General features: G+C 35.5%; 1 protein-coding gene across 2 annotated transcripts in view; it reads left to right on the plus strand.

Moving 5' to 3' along the window:
- Positions 1-12,159: 12,159 nt before the first annotated feature.
- Positions 12,160-19,954, plus strand: part of Cep162 (centrosomal protein 162) — an 89,569-nt gene continuing 81,774 nt past the window's right edge. Inside the window, exons 1-3 of one of the 2 annotated variants that reach the window (XM_046431970.2) lie at positions 12,160-12,558; positions 13,442-13,552; positions 18,217-18,331. In XM_046431970.2, the coding sequence (XP_046287926.1) occupies positions 13,496-13,552; positions 18,217-18,331 (172 nt within the window). In that variant the 5' untranslated portion in view covers positions 12,160-12,558; positions 13,442-13,495. The remainder of the gene's footprint in view (positions 12,559-13,441; positions 13,553-18,216; positions 18,332-19,954) is intronic. The other variant, XM_046431969.2, reaches the window with a different exon arrangement.

Raw genomic sequence — 19,954 nt, forward strand, 5'->3', positions numbered from 1 at the left:
GAGGAAGATATATTTTGATTCACTATGACCTATACAAAGATACAACAATAAAAGGAGGAATTTTGTTACAAGTCCCAACCTTCATCTCTGTCATTCTTATTTTGATGTTTATTTTACTACTGGAGTATTGTTACTTTGGCTCCTTTCCATGAGATGAAATCTTTATTACAAACATAACATACCTTTCTTTATTTTCATTTACCCTATAAATAACCTTATGAGTTTGCTCTTCTGCATTTTTATAATATAGAACTCTCACGTTAGGAGCTATCCATGGAGTAGCATATGGAGCACAGCCCTAATGATAATGCCTTCTCAGAAAATTAAAGGTTTTATTGTTTTTTTCTGATTATAAGTGTATTTTAAAATAGAAATAAAATATAGAGAACTTTAACTTTATTAATCTCCAGCAATTTGTTTATTCAAACATAAATTGCAAACAAAAATAACAAATTGTAAGCAAGGGTGGTGTTTCCCACATTACTCTTGGTACTTTTCTGTTTTCAAGCTTTAGAAAAATCACAAGTTCAATAACTAAAATAATATGAGGGAATACAAAGAAAGTCAAAGAAATTAAATATGCTCCCCAGCCCAGGTAATTTTGATGTATGTCTTCATGCATTTTTTCCTGAGATATTATATATAAATACTCAACAGGGCTTGAGTTGCAATTTAAACTTGATATTTGAAATTTTATTATATTCTAAGATTTCAGTCTGTAAAGACTAGGGAACTTTTCAAAAAAGAAAATAGCCTTTTGTTCTTGAAGAGTTGCCAGAACTAAAAAATGTAAAGTAAGCTCAGATTAACAGTAGTATATTCTGGTTGTATTACCCAGACCTTGAAAGGCTGTTGATCTGAGCCAAAAGTACACAGTTTTCTTCTAAAGCTCAGATGCTACTGTTCCCAGTAGTCTGTTCCTAATTGGTTTTCATTCCGTTTCCTGCTTAGCTTCTGCCAATGCTGCCTCCCCACCCATGTGATTCACCAGGCTGTGACTGGACTTTAGGCAGGGCTGGGAGTTCTCAGACCTTCCAACTTAATCCTCCCTGACGGCAGACACCTCTGGTTGCTTGTCTGCCATGTTCCCAGCATCAGAACAAACCCACTACATGTTTAGGTTCAAACAAGGAATATTCATGATGGTGACATTTCCAAGCTCTATAAAATAAGGCCCAGGTCCACTGTTAGACCACAGCTGGAACTCCCCCTTGAGAGGCCTTCCCCCTGAATCAGCTATGATTTGCACAGAAAAGTGTGTTCTTAAAACCCAGGATTAAAGTTGGTAAGTTAATATATGATCTTATTTCTTCTTCATTTCTTGCAGTTTCCCTGTTACATATCTTTAAATAAAATTTCATTTTATTTAAAATAAAATTTCACTAAAATTAAATAAAATCTATTTCCTTTAAAAGAGTATCAAGAATCAGAAATAACTTCTACATATGGAAATCAGAACTGCATGGGTTTTATCCTCTTTTTTTTTTTAAGAAAAATAAAGCATTAACATCCACCTTCTTTAAGGGGAAAAAGAGAAGTGCATGAATCCTGAACCTTTACCAATGTATTGCAAAATAGCTTTTCAGAGTCGGTGCACAGCCTTACTGTGTTTATTGCAATAAGAGGGGGGAAAAATGAAACTGCTAAAGAAAGCTACTTTAACTCAATTCACATTAACTTATGAGAAAACTGATGAAATAAGCAAGGCTTCTTCCTGCTTCCCAAGACGTGAGGACAGGTACCTTTTCCTGAAGGACATCGCCAATAGTCACCCTTAAGCAACTCAGGAACATCCTCTGAAGCAGTAGTTAACTAGTCAAGACTTTTTACTTATTCAAAACTCTGTAGAATTAAGACCCAAAATGGAAGAATTTTACCCTTGATGCAATATTTATCCAGATTAACCATTTATGCATCCAATTTCTAAACCCTGTGAAGCCAGAGACATTGCAGGTTAACTGAGCAACCACTGAGCTGATGGACAAGATTCTACAAATCCTACATCTCTTGTGGTTCTATCTTAGACTTACATCTCTTGTGGTTCTATCTTAGACTGTTGGTCATCAATGTTATCACTGAAATTAATCCAAAGAATGGATAAAAATATAGTTACAGCCAAATAGTTAATTTGGACTCCTTAAATAAGGCAGCAGTATTACAGAACTAGTGCTGCTCAGCATTGCTGACTACTGAATGTGGAATAATGTAGGTGGTGGATTATTCAAGATTTTCCTTCCTTTGGCTCCCACCCTTAGAACCAGTCCTTTGCTCATTAAAACCTCCTGCAGAGGGCAAACAAGGGAGGGGATGGAGATGAAATTCATTTTGGAACTGTTAGAAGCATTGGTGAAAGGTTAGGTAGAATTGTAGAAACAGTTTCTTTATAGTTTCTTTTTCTTTCAAAGAAACTTTGTTTTTCATCAATGAGATTTATATGGTGACTAGAAAACGTAGGTGTGCTTTGATTTTCTGGATAAAGGAGTTCTTCAAAGAAGGACTTCATGAAAAATTAAAAATTTTCTCCCATTTTGTATCAAATATTCATTTATATTTTTCTTTTAAAATTGATTTCATAACTAAAAACAAAAAATTAAGTAACATATTTTTCAACTAACAGAATGTATCAGTATTTGCACAGGTAAAAACAGAATCTATTTTCATGTCTAACATGTTTTCATGTCAAAATCAGTAAGCCCCACGTGTGAAAAACACAGATCCAAAACTATTCTTAAATACATAAAGCATTACTTTATAACAGTTATTACTATCAAAAAAGGAACATGTATTAAAATAATAAAATATCTGGTAAGAATTTTTTGAATCTAGATCCTGATAAGACCTCATCAGTCTCTACCCTTCTTGGGCATTGCAGGTAGATAGTGATTTGGGGTAATAGCAGACTGCACCTAGGAGCATAGTGAGATTTCCAAAACTTAAGAGCCACTAGGTAAGAGAGCAAACCCATTAAGACAGAGCAAACTCAAAAAATAGGAGAGAATTGAAGAGAGGGGTAATCCTATAGATGTTTGTGAAGACTAAGGTTTGACATTTAAACAGACCAGAAAAATGAATTTCCCTACTTAGTCACAGAGTTGTCTTTTTATTTTATTATTTATATTTTTATTTGATTTTATTTATTTTTGATACTGGGGTTTTGATTGAGACAGGGTCTCACTAAGTTGCATAGGGTTTCACTACATTGCTAAGGCTGGCTTTGACTCCTGCCTCAGCCTCCGAAACTGCTGAGATTAGAGGCATGTACCACTGCACCCAGACACTTACCACATACACTGTAGGATGTACTTCACAAAGAACAACAATATAATAACTATAAAGTATTATTATGTATAAACCATTGCTCATTTTTTTTACATGTTTGAATTCATTTAGACCTCACAACACGGTGGTGTAAATGCCATCATACCAGTTGAATCAATGAGATATTTGAAATGGGAGGTACTACATTTTAATTTTTAAAAAATGTGCATAAATCAAACATAATTGCTTTAAACTAAGCCCCAGCCCTACAGGGGTTCCTTTTACTCACTGGTGGCTCCTTGGGCAGGGTAGAGCTTGGCTGGCCAGGCACAGCACTGTTCAAAGATGGCAAGGCAGGTCACAGATGCTAGAAATGCTGTGCTACAACCCCAGTGGGAAGGATTCTGATTGCCCAGTGTCAACTCATGTGCCACAATATTTTTAAAGCCCCACTATTTTTCTGAATCATGGTAAAATACATATAAAGTTTGCCATCTTATTCATTTTAAGTGTAGTTTAGTAGTGTTAAGTATACTCACCTGGTTATACCACCAACCTCCAGAAATCTTTTCATTTTGTAAAACCAAAACTCTACACGTATTAAATAACAACTCTTCATTCTCCTCTCTCCCAGCCCCTGACAAACACCACTCTATTCTCTATTTCTATTACTTTCTCTATTCTAGGTACCTCATACAAGTGGAATCACACAGTATTTGTCTCTTTGCGACTTGCTTATTCAATGTGCCACAGTATTTTTGAAACTAGCAAATCACACAAATGCAAAAACAATAATAATCATTTTATAACTTTTTAAATTATTGTACAAAAAACAGTGACAATGAATGACTGTATTTTTAAAACACAAAAATGTAAATTTTTTAAACTTATTGGTCTTTAACATTTTTAATATTTTAAAGAGCAAGAGAAGCTTTAAATCAATACTTTAAAATCAATACATACTTCTATTATTTAACCCAAATACCTATCAATAGTAGATATTTAAAATATAATTAATTATTATAAATAAGATAATTGATACATTTTACACTATCAGTTTCTCAGCTGTAAGATATGAGGTATACTTTTATTTATGAAGTACATGCAATGTTTACTAAGAAAATATTCAAAGGCACTCCTAAGTGTTAACTTCACTTAACTTCTTTTTTAAATAATACATACTTTTGTTAATTATAAGCTCTATAAATCCAACTGTTCTTTTTAAAATAATAAATACTTTTGTTACTTATAAGCTCTATAAACTCAACTGAAACAAAACACTCTATCTATATCCCCCAGCCAAGTGGTCATCAATACTTTGCATTTTAAATTTTATTCTAAAAATAAAAATTGAGAGCACCAAAGTCAAAGAATAGCCCACTGTAATCTACTAGATAATCTTATTCCTAAAAATTCTTTCTTCATTTCTAAATGAAATGAAATAAGTTGTGATTTTTTTCTAAAAACATTCTAAGAATAAGCTACAGTTCAGATTTCAAACTTAAGTTTATTTTTAACCAAGCTCAAAATTTCTGCTGTACATTGTCCTTTCATGACCTCTGATGGTGAAAGTATAAACTGACTTTACGAATACCAACAATGAAAAATACCACAAATTCCATTCACCTCGTTTTTGAAGAACTATTCCCTTTTTTTCATATTGTTTTTACCTTGAGAATATAATAGCACCAATTGTTCAATAATATAGAAATAATGTTGGGCAATTTCATACTACTTTAAAGTGTGAAACGTGCCCTCTTATTCACAGTTTATAAATCTCTAATTGTGTGTGCACTTTATAAAACATAATGGACATTTTAACAATATAGCAGTATACTTCTTATTATAACTACCAGCTCTTAAATGTAAATTGAATAAAGAATAAAGTTTATTTAAGTTGAAACAATTATTTCAATTTATAAAATCATCATTCTTCCTGAATCTCTGAATGTATGAATAATGAAGCATAATTGCATATTAAGACCTGAATTATTTGGATTTATTTACTATTTCAACTTAGTTAATAAGATTAGTGTTGAGGACTGAATTTCTCCCCTGCCCCCTCCAAAAAAAAAAATGCTTTCCCACGTTTAATTTATCCCAGAGAACAGGGATAATGAATGGGGAGGGAAAAACAGGATAGAAATAGTAAGGCCTTATCAAATGATAACCACTGTGGCCAATCCATGCTAGGTATTTTGAGAAGCCTCAATGAAATGCATTAGGAAAAAAGACCTCATTACTCCAGGGGTTGCCACCCCTGTGGAGAAGGGACCCTTGGCATTATGACTACTGCATAATCACTTGTAGGTTGCATCTGTGAAGCCTCCAAGGGGATTTACATACTTCAATGTTAGAAAAGTGCCAGGGAAGAGAGGTTCACACCTAGACCAGAGATAAAGTGCTCTCCGATTGCACCTGAAGGAAGCTGGTCAATGTCTATGAGAATTGGTTGTTGAAATGGTGACTACCATTTGGTATGGGGACAAGAGGATTGATGTGATTAGATAGAGTGATATCAGATACAACAGTCTCTTTGCATTACTCATATCAATCTTTTCTATTCATTCAATTCAATCTATCATAGAGTCCACTTTGTGGGGCCAGCCACATTTCTTTAAGAGAGTTTGTGGAATTAGCCACAGTCCCTGCTGCTGTTAGTTCTAAGACCTCATGGATGATCATTATACTTTCATCTGCAACCCATTCTGATTTTCATCACCCTTGGCTGGTACCTTAGCTGATCTAAGGGTGCTTGCCTGGTAGTATGACCAACACCTTTTTTTCTCCAGCTTGACTTTGCCCTTATCAGGTTATAGTGGCTGTAACTGCCCATTCACCATCATCATCTGGGATGAAAACACTCAGCATGGGGTTTTTTGGATGCCAGCATTTGGCCATTTCTACCCAATGACCTCACAGATCCAAAGCAATATCATAGTTGGAAATTTTATATATTCCAATTTTTCATTTGGAGGCTAGGGAAACAATCACAGGGGACTCATAACCTCTGTGAGGCACACTAGAACTAGAGCTCTAATTTTTACCTATCTCCCCAACTCCCCCACTCTAACTAGAGGAATGTGGTGGCTTTTCTTATCTTCTGGTATTAGTGTCAGCCCATAATTTTTATCCAACAGTTCTTAAATAGTCTAGTTTTCTTTACTCCGTGTAATGTTATTCTGATAAATGTTTACGGGCCTCCTCTGGAAAGACAAGGAGAATGTTTATAATCTTGTGATATTATGGAGTCCTTCTCAAGGGTACTCATTTTCCCCTTTAACCACTGAGATCTTGACTTATGACAAATCTAGAAACTGGGCACAGGACCTGGATTTTCCATTATGATAACTGATGTTCTTATTATCTTCAGATCTCTTTTTTGGTTAAAACACACACACACACACTCAAGTAATTGCCCAATCATCTGTCAATTTATCTCATCCCTTAAAACACCATCATATAATATTAGTAATTCCCACAAAAACTACATGTTAAGGTAGCCTGATTGCTATGATAGACTTCTGAACATTTCAATAATTATGATCATCTTGCCTCTGACAATTCAATATGGCTATATGGACTCTGTCATTCAGGAATCCTATAACCCTACTGATACTTGGGATACTAGTCCGTAGCAGGATCTCCTATTAAAAGCTCTCACCTATGGAAGACAGACATCACCAAGTTTTTTAGATGCGGACATCCGCCTCAATAATGAGTTCCTTTTTGCCTTGCTGAAGAAAATGTCCTCGGGGTCATCTCAGGGAACACACTCAGGTGAAGGTTTCTAGATATCATGACAAATTCACTTTAACTTGCTCATCTCTATGGGCCTTCCCACTAGGTGATAGCACTTAAATCTCTCATCTTGTATCCACACAGATAAAGGGCAAAACCATCTTAATATACACGTATATACACTACCTGCATGTCTCAAGAAAGCATTAAGATCACAAATAAAAGTTGTGTATCTTTTAGAAAGGTGACAAATCTCTACAAGGAGTTGGGGGAATTGTATAATTATTCATTGTTCTAATGGTTCTTTTAGCTCAAGCAGACTAAGAAGCAAAGTCAGCAAAATGCATCTGTAAGAGTTTGAAAATTTTAATGGGATAAAAATATAAACCATTACCAAAATAATTTTCTAATTCATTAATTATTACATACTGAACTTATATAAAATAAGGAATTATGTATTATAGGTTTTAATGTGAACTTAAAAGCATTCTATTTAATTTTTCATGATTATATCAAACTTTACACACAGAAAATCATTAAAGATAAAAAATAAAAAGTTACTTTTTTAATTTAAGAAACAGAGCCTCCATCATAATATTTTGCAATTATTTCTTTACTTTTTATTTTAAAATAGTAATATATACATAGAAAGTTGGGGAAAATATTACAGACATTACCAATTTTGCATGCACTCCCTTATGTGAGTGTGTAGGTCTATGCAAATTTTATCACATATGTAACTTGCTATAACTGAACACAATCAAGATACAAAACTATGACATCACCTCAAGGATTTCCTGCACTCTTTCAAATTTACATTCACCCAGTGGTATTTAATTTTGCTTTTAGTTTACATTTCCCCAATATCTAGTGAAGCTTTTCCTGTGTTTATTTGCCATTTTCATTTACTCATTTGTGAAATGCCTATTCATGTCCCATTTTCTGATTTTATTGTTTGCTTTTTTTAATTACTGAGTTTTGAGAGCTCTTTAAGTATTCCAGATAGCAGCCCCTGGTCAAAGTGCTGGTTTACAAATGTTTTCTCCCTGTCTTTAGCTTATTTTTCTATCTTTTACAGGGTCTTTCATAGAACAAAAGATTTCCTTTAACTTGATGAGGCCGAATTTATTGATTTTATGTTTTTTCATTTAAATAATAAATATAAAATCATGTTGTTAATTATCTTATTTAGAAGCCTAGTCAAATTATTATGATTACTGATGTATCCCCAGTGGCCACTTACAGAATTATTGGAGAATTATTTTAAAAACAGTTTCATAACAGAAATTGCCATCATGTCCTCTTGGTATAATTGTAAACTGGCAGCTCTGTGTAGCCTGAGGAGAGAGCATCTGTCTGTATTTCAGAAACATGTAAATACTTATAAAATGACTGAACAATTTCTCAATGTTCTATTATGGATAATTATTCTTATTGGGGAAAATTTATAACATCAGTTAAAACTTTGAACGTTAGGTTTCATATGTAAAAGAATTTAAAAATGTTTAAGTAATTAAAATAAAAGCATCCAGGTTATGGACAAATGGGAAAAAGTAAACAATAGCAGTAATAAATGAAAGACAAACTGTTAGGTTATTAAATTTAATTTTCTTTTGACCAGAATAACATAATTCCTTCAATGTCGTCCTCATTATCTACATCAGTGAAGAAAATCTCCATATTTGAAAAAGAGGTTTAAAAAAAGCAGGATTTTGTAAATTTTGAACTACTGTGTAACTGAATCTGATTCAGTTCACCTCCTCAATTCAATCCCAGCATGCCCTGCATTTACATGCCCAAATAATACGGCAGGACTTGGCTGTAATTATGTCATTAAGTTGACTGAATTCCCATACTGTACTGCTGGCTGAGAAAATGCAATAAAGGTGGAGTACAGTTCTTCCCACCAAGAATCTCACTGGGGAGCTGGACAAACACAAAACGTATATCAAAGTTCACATCATACTAGGAACCACAAAAATACATGAGAAACCTATAAAAAATGAGGAACTATCAAAGTAGGAATCTTTAATCCTATCCGAAGTGATTTGATTGATTTAATTGTTCAAGTAGCCAACTTACTTTGTCATTTTATTAAAGCTCGCTACATATTTATCACAAGAGTTAATATTTGCAGTGTTTATAATTATGGATCATGAAGTTAAGATGTCCAAGCTGGAATCTTGATCTGCCACTTCTTAGGTAAGTGAACTTCAGAAAGTTATTCTTTAAATCTTAAATTCTCAAAGATTCCAATACTACTATCTATTTCAAAATGTAACTAGGAAAATTGAAATATGTAAAAAAGCATACAACAATATCCAGTACAGCATAAGCTCTCAAAAATATTAACTATTCTTTAGAAAAAAAGATTCTTCTTAAAAATGTATAATGATTGAACTGAGTATTGAAAATTTATTGACTCCTCTATTACAATTCAGTCTGACCAACTCTTGAGCCCTTTAAACATTAAGTTCTATGAATTTATACATTGGTACAAAATAAAAAACACTCTTTCAACTACACTCCTATTTATACTATACCCCAATTTATCAAAGCTCTAATTAACCTCTATAGGACCAAAGAACTAAATGCTGCAGCTCAGTTGCAAATAATTCTATAAGCCTTGTTGAGTGGGGATGAAATGAGGCTATAAAGGCAAGTAGTACTGAACACATCAACAAGGTGTTATAAATGTTTGGATTTTAGTCTAAGTACAATGAGAAATCACTGAAGGACTTTAAACAACGGATAACCTGACCTACATTTTCAAACTGTAACCTTTTTTGTTGAATAGACAATGTGAAAGAGAAAAACAAGAGCTAGGAGTCTAGTGAGGTAGTTCAAGCAAGAGAAAATAATGCCTTGGAGTAGGACATTAGCAAATATAATGTAAAGAAGTGAACCTAGTGGAGACATATTTTGCAGGTGGCATTAAAAGTCTTAATAAAGGATATTAGGAGGAGAGAATTCCAAGATTTCTGTCTTGATCAACTCGATAAGTGGAGTGCCACATAGTATGGTAGGAAATACTGAAAGAGAAAGAAATCAGTGTGGCAGGAGGGCAAAAAGCAAGAATCCATTGAGTTAAAGATATCTGTGAGACATCAAGTGGAGACAGAATGGATAGTTTGGATCTATGACACTAGGGTTCAAATAGAGAGTTTAGAACTGGAGGCCTATATTTAAAAGTCATAAGTACATATGTGATATTTAAAGCCATGAGGATCAGATTGCCTGGGATAAGAATGTAAAAAATGAGCAGAAAATGAATTCAGAAATGACCCCTAAGAAATTCTAATATTTAGAAGTTAGATAGAATAAATGGAGGGACAGTGAAAAACTCTGAGGAGAGACCATAAACCGGGAAGAAAAACCAAGAAAGCAAAAGTAAATAACTATAGCAAATGGTATTAGAAGATCAAGTAAACCAATTTTCTTTTATTTCTTTAATCTAGCAATGTGGAGAAAATTGGTGATACTACCAAAAATGGGTTTAGTATCCTGGTGTCAATGGACACTAGATTAGAAAGTCTGATAAAAGGGAGGTGAAGTAGAAATAATTTTCCCAGAAAAGACTGGCAGGAAGGAGGGTAGAGACAAGTTCAATCACAGGGAAATATAGACTGTGAATAATGTTTTGGAAGTAGCATTTTATTTGGAGAGTTCCAGGGAATGTTTGAATAATGTTAGGAAAATCCCACAGATAGCCAGAGGATATAGGAAGAAGTGGAAATGACTAGTAAAACAAGATCAGTGAGAAGAATGAGTAATAGTTCCAAATCATATGTAGGAAGATGGATTTTTGATAGAAGGCAGGGCACTTCTTCCATTGGAACTGTGAACAGATTAAGGTAAATACAGACACAAGTACAGTTTATAGATTTAATGGAAAACAGGTGAATAAATTCCAGCCTTATGGGATCTGTATTTGTTAATGAGATGTGAGGTAAAGCGATCTGCTCATGATGGATGTGTAAAGTCAAGGGTAAGAGTCAATGAAGGAAGGAACGGGGGTAGGGCAAACCAACCCTCTGGGTTTGCAAGGACCAAGAGAATTCCTGTGACTCAGGACTTTCAACAATAAAACCAGGAAAGTCTCAACAAGATGCTAAGTCTCTCATTCTGGAATCTGAACAGGGTGGAGGAGGTATACCATAGTCTTTATATACTGTAGGAACCGAATTCACTAGTAAAAAAGAGAAAGATTACTAGTTTTGAATGCCCAGTTAACAATGACGACCATGATTTTATAGCATAATCGTATATTGAGTAATATTGACTTTAGATCACCAATTGTGCCTCTGTTCAGAGAATGTTCCTAGACTTCCTCAATTCATGTACATTAAGTGTCATAGTCATTTTTCATTGTACCCCCTAAACAATTGTCTTTCCTACTTGACTATTCCTCTACAGACTGTATTAGGGAAGAGACTATGAGTGCTGTGTTCATTCATTTCATAGGAAAAACAAAAGTATAAGTTGAAACAGATTCATAAATTGTTAAAATTAAGGTAAATAATACTTGTGAAGCACCCATCAACTGTCCAATAAGTGGTAGCTAAAATTCTCTAATACTATTCATATTTTCATAGTAGAGCACAGATCTTGACTTGAACACATTTGGAGAGAGATAAACACTTGCTCAATGAAAAAGTTCAGACTAGAGATGAGGTCCTACATTATGACTGCCCCCAGCAAACGCAACTGTTTGTCGATTTTACTTTCACCATCCTAAATGTCGTTCTCCGAAATTCCAGCTTTTGTTGTGTTCTTTAAAAAGAAAGGAAGAAAGAAGCAGGAAAAAAAAATCCTACAAATAATTGTTAATTGCCCTTATAGAATGGGGTTTTGAACAGTAAGGTGGCGGGAAACCAGAGGTGGTATGAGATACATGGGCAGTCTTAATTCATTATGTGCCATTGTCTTATATATAGGACACCAGCAAAATTTTTTTGTTGTAACGTTTTTGTAGGAGTCCTATAATATAGGACACAAGAAGTTTCAATAACAATTTCGTGCTCGTGCATTTTCAGCGCCTTGTCCACTAGGTGGTGGTACTGAGTCCCTAGTGTACCTTCAGTTGTTTTTCTCACAACAACCATTTGTACGTGAAGTAAACCCAATACATTTCTTCAAAATTTCAGCTTGAAAAACAGCGCTCAAGTGAGCAGGGCGGGGAAGGCCCGGAAGAGGAGAAGCGAAGTGCCGGCAGCAGGGGAGCTCCCACGAGTCTCGGGAAGCAGCGGGCTGTTCACGCCGTGTCCTGGCTCTAGGTCACCCGGGCGCCGCCGGGCACCATTCCTAGGCGCAGAGTCAGCTGGGATTGCGTGCCGGTGCCGCGGCCACGGCGCCTACAGGCCACCGCAGCCAGGTGAGCCGCTGCAGTCGATCTTTGCTTGCAAAAGCACTCAGAAACAAATGGCCGACCGGCTGGGCCCACGAGCCACGTGACCAGCCCTAGTCATGTGACTCCGGAACCCCGCCGCTGACGTCTGTTACCCTGACAACTGCCGACCCGCAGGGGCCTTTGGGGAAGAGCGGGATACCGAGGCAAAGGTAGGTATATATACAGGGCTAGCTCCCCAGCCACGCCGGGGTGGTGCGGGCTGTGCCTGCGACTGGGTCCTTGGAGCTTTCGTGGTTCGGGTCATCCGCCTTCTCCGCCCTGACTCCACTGTAAGCAAGCCTTTGTCTTCCCGCCAACTACCGAATCCGCGCTTTCTGGAGCCTGGATGCCGCGGGGCTGAAGGCCTTTTAGTGGGGTCAGCCCCTTATCAAGCTCTTGGGCCAAGACTTGAACCGCACCTACCCTGAACTGATCGAAATGCTACTAAAGGGAGGGGGTCTTTTTCTGTATTTGGGGAAGGTACTGTCCGGGCCTCCAACCACTTACCCCACTCTCACTGGGGTATGCAGAGTAAGCCCCCAAAGTTGAGATTTTTATGGGAAAAGAACTCCGTGTTGCAAATCACTGCATTCTTTTTTAAGGGGTTCAGTGCACCGTTTTTGTGGTCGTCTTTGCTTCAAAAGAAACATGATTCGTGCTGATTTGTATACTGTATTAATTTTTAAGTATTCCAAATCCTAATAAATTCTCTATATCTGGAAACATTCCCATATCTGAAAAGTCTGTTTTGCCAAACTGTTGATGTTGATTGGTAAAGTAGCAGAACTCAGTTGAATCAGACTACACAACTGTTAGGTTTGTAAGAAAAGTGGCCCTTTGGTGTTCTGTTATAAAATTTAAGATTATATGTGAGGGCTTGGTTTGTGTTTGAGAGGTGTTAAGTAACACACAAATATGTATATATTTTTGAAATATTTTAACAATTAGATCTTAACAGATGAAAATGTAATTTTGGACCTCAAGTAGAAGGTAGGTTGTTGAAGCTAACGTGAAGGATTTCCTCAAAAGGTGTTTCTCTCTTTTGTCATTTAGTGTTTCCAGTGTTGTAAATAGTGTGTTTGCTTTGGGAAGCAAAAATTACTGATTATGGCTCAATATGCCAAAGAAGAGCTGGATGAAGAATTTGAACAGTTTATGAAGGAGGTAAGTTCATATTTTTAAAAGATGTTTGGTAAATTTGTCTCATGAGACTCATTTTTCAGGGCTGGGAATGTAGTTTGGTGGCAGAGTGCTTGCCTAGCATGTATGAGGCCCGGGATTGGATCACCAGCACAGCATACTGAACAAAAACAAAACAGTTATTTATTTGTATATTTTTTTGTAATATTGGGGATTAAACAGGACCTCGTGGGTGTTAGGCAAGCACTCTATCACACCCCCAACCCCATATTTATTTTTACTAGGTCAAGAAAGGTAAAAATGCAAAATTATTCAATAATAACATTTAATAAAACTTAAAAAAAAAAAAACCCACAAAGATGCATCCTTAATTTTCCCTTTCATCTTATAATCAAACTATCACCTCCATCTTTAGAGTTTACCCATTATCTCTGTAGTTGGCTCCCATTTTAAATACTGCCACCTGCTCCTTCAATACCATCATCTCACCTGGCCTGCTGGAGCTGTTCACGATTAATTTCCCAGTATTCCTTTCACCACACTGCAGCCAGATGAAGTGTTACATAAATCTGACTCTTAAAATGCTATTGGTCTTCCTGTCATCACTTGTAGAATAAAATCTAAACTCCTTTTGGTGTTGTGAAGCTCTTCATGATTTTGTTCATGTCTACCTCGCTCACTTTTTGTCACTCTTCTCCTTCATCCACTTTATTTATTCTACAATGCCCCCCGCCCCCCCGCCCCCTTGTGCTATCTGTTCTTCCACGAACTGTTTCCTTGTTTTCAACCTGGCTTGTAAAGATCTTAAATATCATTACCTCAAGACAGGCTTTTTCCTGTTTTGTTTTTGTTAGCCCAATGAAAAAATATTGGAGTAACTTCTTAGTATGCCATGTATACTTCTTACAGCACTGTGATGTTTTCTACTTTCTATTGTAAGAATAGTTATTCTGAGACATGATTGTTGTAATTTCATTGCTATACATGCTTAATAATAGACCTAATAGATACTTAATTAATATCTACTGAATGAATAAAGGGTCACACCACAGCCTATGTAGGTACATCAATGAAGAGTCCTTGTAAATCATTTAGGAGAGCCATATTTTAAAATGTTATATAGCATTCTCATTTATAAAGGAAATGTTGTATAATAGAAAGAACCTGAGTTTCATTATCTATCTCATAGGAATAGCAATGCCTATTTTATAGAATTGTTTTAAGAATTTAAAAAGCATCTATCAATTGCCAGAATTTTAATCGACACATAGAACAGGTCTCATTTTTCCATTTGAAAAACTGATTTTTGAATTTGAATATGGGCACATTTTAAAAATCAAATATATAGAAAGTATTTTTATTTTGAAAGATTAATGACAGTGCAATATAGGCCTTTTAGAAAATATTTTTCCTCTGCCCCTCATTTATGACCCCCCCAAAAACACATACTCCAAAATTGTCTCCTTCTCTCCTTGTCTATCTTCCTCTCACATCCATTCTCAAATTATAAAAGATCTTGTCTCATGTTAGAGGTTTAGGTAAATCAGTGTTTCATTTTTTTTCAATGAAAACCATGATTTTAAGACTTCCTTGGACATTTTGATAAATTATTCAAATTATGCAAACTTCCTTGGACATTTTGATAAATTATTCAAACAGGTATTCAAAGTATAGTTTATATCTCTTTGTTTTTAGAAGTGTGGTTTGACAAGCTTTTTACAATTAGGTTTATTGAGATATATAACTCATATGCCATACCATACAATTCACCCATTCAGCATATATAATTCAGTGTTTTTAGAGTGATGTAACCATTGCCACAATCAGTTTCAGGACATTTTTATTACTCCAGAAAGAAACCCATAGCTCTTAGTCTCCCCCAACACCTCTTCCCTCCTTTCCCAGCCCTAGGCAACCACTCATCTTTTTCCTGTCCCTAAAGGTTTGCCTATTATGGCCATTTCATAGAAATGGACATGCAGTGTTCTTTTGGGTCTACCTTCTTTTACTTAGCATAAAGTTTTCATGGTTCAATATTCATGTTATAGCATGCTTTAGCACCTCATTTGTTTTTATAGCTAAATTGTATGCTTTGGGATGAATATACCACATCTTGGTTATTCCCTTTTCACTTGATAGAAACTTGGAGTCTTTCCATTTTATGGCAGTTATGAATACTGCTATGAGCAGACACATATGAGTTTTTGTGTGGATGTATATTTTCATTTCTTTTATATATACATAGGAATAAAATTGCTGTGTCATATGGTAATTCCAAGGTTAAACCTTGGAGGAACTGCCCGACTATTTTCTAGAGTGGTTGTGCTATTTATATTTTCACTAGCAGTGTATTAGTTTAATGAGGTTCCATTTTCTCTATATCCTTGCTAACACTAATTATCTGAGGACCAGCTTTTTGTTTGTTTTTAATGACAAACCTGGAAAGCAGTGTGAAAGGTTTTGAGAGTGAGACACAATGCATTAGAAAGAATAATGGATTCTCTCCATATTTTTCTGATCTTTCCACAGGCCTACTCCTGACTTACAGATAAATAAACTTGAGAAAATTTGAGGAGAGAGAAATGGAATGTTTTAAGGGGATAGTGATGTTTAGAGGCTAAGTAGAAAGAGATGCCACTAACAGGAATTCAGATAAGATAAAGAATATTTTTCCCCTTCTATCCTTCGAACCTGTTATCAAGGAAGACAGAGTTTCTTTGGAACATTTTTAAAATCGACACTCTTTATAAGACATTGAAGTAGTTTTGTTTGGCAGGTATAAGTGTGTGTGTGTGTGTGTGTGTTGTCATATTGGAAGTTTCAAAGGCCACCAGTATCCTGTGGGGGTAGGGGGAGGACTACATAGTATAGCGGAAAGTAGACAGGCTTTCAGTCAGAGACCTGAATAAGTTTGATTCTGTCTTTGTACCACTTACTGACATTAGCACCTTGGGCAAGTTGTTTAATCTCTGAGCTTCAGTTTTCTCATCAGTAAGTGTCTGTATGATAGTTTAAAAAACTAAGTCAGATAATCTAAAGGCAGGTTAGGTTCTGACATAGAACAGACATGTAATGCATTTCTTCCCCAGAAAAAGTTTATGACATGGGAATGAAAAAGGATCAAGAACATAGTCCTAGAGAATCTTTTTTTAATAGCTTTGGGCTCTTTTGCCCATTTCCTTATGATATAGAAGGGTGGCAGTGACTGCAGAACTCCAGAGTAACCTGATGGGAAGCGATGCTGCCTAAGTAAGTTTCAAGAAGAATTGGTCACCACTATTGTTATGGTTTTGGTGTTGGGTATCTCCCACAAAACTCCTGTGTTTCTACAGGAATATTCATAAGTAAAATTATTGAATTATGGGAATTGTAACCTAATCAACCCATTCTGATTTGAAGACAGGTAGGGCTTGGTTGGAGGTGGTGGGTCACTTGGGGCATGACCTAGAAGGGTTCATATTTCCCACAGACATTTGGGTAAAGCAGTGTTTCATGTTTTTACAATGAAAACCATGATTTTAAGAGTCATGCAAAATTCTTTTGATATTTTGATAAATTTTTCAAGAAGACTTTTCAAAAATGTATTTATGTATCTTTATTTTTAGGGGCATGGTTCCACAAACTTTTAAAATTAGGTTTTGGTCAGTTAGGAAGGGTGACTGACAGTTGTCCTTTGTGTCATTTAGGAGGCCTTTGCAGCCCAAAGGAAAGCTCTTTTGGATAGAAACCAGATTTTAAGGAGTTGAGCAGTCAATTCAAGATTTGGTATATAGAGTAAAAGGGACTTGTCATGTTGCATTTTTTTTCCCCCAAAGTAGAGGGTATTCATTCTTTTTCTCCACAGCAGTGTCAGGTGTTACACAGGGTGCTAGAGATGTGTTGCTGAGCACATTTTATAATCTGAGGTAAGCAGAGAGAGTTGAGAGCAGAGGGAGTGAAGATACAAAAGTGAAAGTGGATAATCAAGGAAAAAAGAACCCCTAGAGACTCCTTTGAGGTTCTGTTGGGGGTGGAGGAAAGTATTGTCTCCTCAGAGAGAGGAAGTGCCTTAAGGGAGTTTAGTGGTGGGGTGAGGGGAAGATAGGTGGTGTTTGACTAAGCTCTCAGTGAAGAGTTCACCTTACTGGCTAAGAGGGAAGAGGGAATTGGGATTAGAGTAGGAGATTTGAGAATGCAGTATTTGGACCAAATACTCATTTTCTACACAGGAAAAGATAAATACAAATTTATCCAAGTTTATTAATCACTGTGACAGAATGCTCATTTCTCTGGTCAACACCATCTGCTCCACTGACTGAAATTCAGTTCTTCCTTGTTTTGAAATTGGAAATTTTGAATTCTGCGTTCTTAGAGTGACCCCAGGTACTTTTAATCAACCACCACAGTCTGTAGATAATCTTTGGAAGATAGGATTATATTCTTTTTTTTCCTTTCCTGAGCAAGTTTATTGATCATTTTCATTTTGGTTGTTCTCTGAGTTTACTTGTTTAACTCTATATATGAAATCAATGTTAAAAGACATATGCTTGATCTTCAAGTTATTTGGGTATCTCTGTTTATGGATATGAATTTATACATTATTGTTGAGGATAATATCTGATAACTGTGGAACTAAAACATTTAGGATAAATGTGATATTCTTTAATTTACAACTTATTTTGAAATTTAATAATTTGTATCTGATTCAGCTTTCAGATGATTCTTTTGAAAGTTCAAGCAAAACACCTAGACAACCTGAAAAAGAAATGAAGAAGAAAGATATAGTGCCTTGGTGGATAACTGAAGATGAGTTTGAAGATGGTGGTAAATATTGTTAATTTTTAGTTTTGAATATTTTGACCACAAGGGGTCAGTCAAGACTTTTAATTCTGGATTTTGTTCTGCACTATAAATATAAAAGAAAAATAATACTAATAGTGTGACTTCTAGAGGTTTAAATTGATTTTCATGGTTTTTCACATTTTATTATATAATTGAAAATCTGTTTTTGATCAGGTTATTTTACATTGAGATCATTTATTCAAGGTGATGAATATTGTTATATATCATTGTATTTAATAGTGAATTGATATAAGGTGATTTAATAAGATATTCTTACAGTGATCACATGGGCAAGGTTTTAACAAATCCGTAGTTTTGGGTATCGGAGTTTGTTAAATAGTAGTAAAAATAAAAATTATTTACTACCTTAATGGTAAAGGACTCACTATTTCTGGCACATATTTATGACTTTACAAATGCAAAAGTATTTTCATGAGTGTTTTGTTGTGCTAATGTATCATATGTATACTACCCGTAATTTGGCAGTATTTGTATATCTATATAGCACTATATATAGTACACTTACTTTATGATAATGCCATGTCAGTAAAGAACCCAGAGTGCTTCTATTTATTTATTTATTTATTTATTTTAGAGAGAGTGAGAATTTTTTAATATTTATTTTTTTAGTTTTCGGCAGACACAACATCTTTGTATGTGGTGCTAAGGATCGAACCCGGGCTGCAAGCATGCCAGGCAAGCGCGCTACCGCTTGAGCCACATCCCCAGCCCAAGAGTGCTTCTATTTAAATATCTATGTTTTCGATATTTGTGAATAAGTATTAAGCACCATTTTGTGAACTGATAGAATTTCTCTCTCTTCTCTAGGAGATTTACCTGTGACTTTTATCATCTCCCATAAAATTGAGTCTGAATTTCTTAATGTGACAGTTGAGGCTATATATAACCCAAATGAAACTCTCTTCTAGCTCATATTTCCCAGTCACACTCAGTTATTCTGTATCTCCTTAAAACACCATTGACTCCCATACCTCTGATTGGCTCAGGAGTTTCTTGTCCTCCTTACCCAGTAAAGCTTGACATCACTACTTTGTGCAGTCCTTCAGTAACTCTTCTTGCTCCCTTGTCGACAGTTATTTTCTCCTTTGTTTTGAGGGGAGAATATCATAATAGCACTTGCACAGGTGTTGCTAATTGTAACCTGTAGGACTGCTTCTGCAGTTGGGAGCTTTGTGTAGGCAGAAATACCTCTTTTTCCCTTATATCCTGGCCTTCAACAGTAAATAATAAGTGTGTTTAATAAATGAATGTTAGAGTAGATTCACTTCTTTGTTCTTAATACTATAGTACATTAAGAGAACACCTTATTTAAAAAGTTTTAGTACATTTTTTTTCATAAATACCCAAACCATGCAACAACACTAAAGTACACATATGAAGAATTATCTATTTATTTATTTATATTGGTACTGGGGATTGAACCCAGGGGCAATCTGCCACTGAGCCACATCTCTAGCCCTTTTTTTGTATTTTCAGACAGGGCCTCACTAAGCTACTTAGAGCCTCAATAAGTTGCTTAGAACCTTGCTAAGTTGCTGAGGCTGGCCTTGAACTTGTACTCCTCCTTGCTCAGCCGCCTGAGAC

This window comes from Marmota monax, unplaced genomic scaffold (genome assembly GCF_021218885.2).
Source record: "Marmota monax isolate L192 unplaced genomic scaffold, Marmota_monax_Labrador192_F-V1.1 WCK01_AAM20220418_F8-fsc00013, whole genome shotgun sequence".
Taxonomy (NCBI): Eukaryota; Metazoa; Chordata; class Mammalia; order Rodentia; family Sciuridae; genus Marmota; species Marmota monax.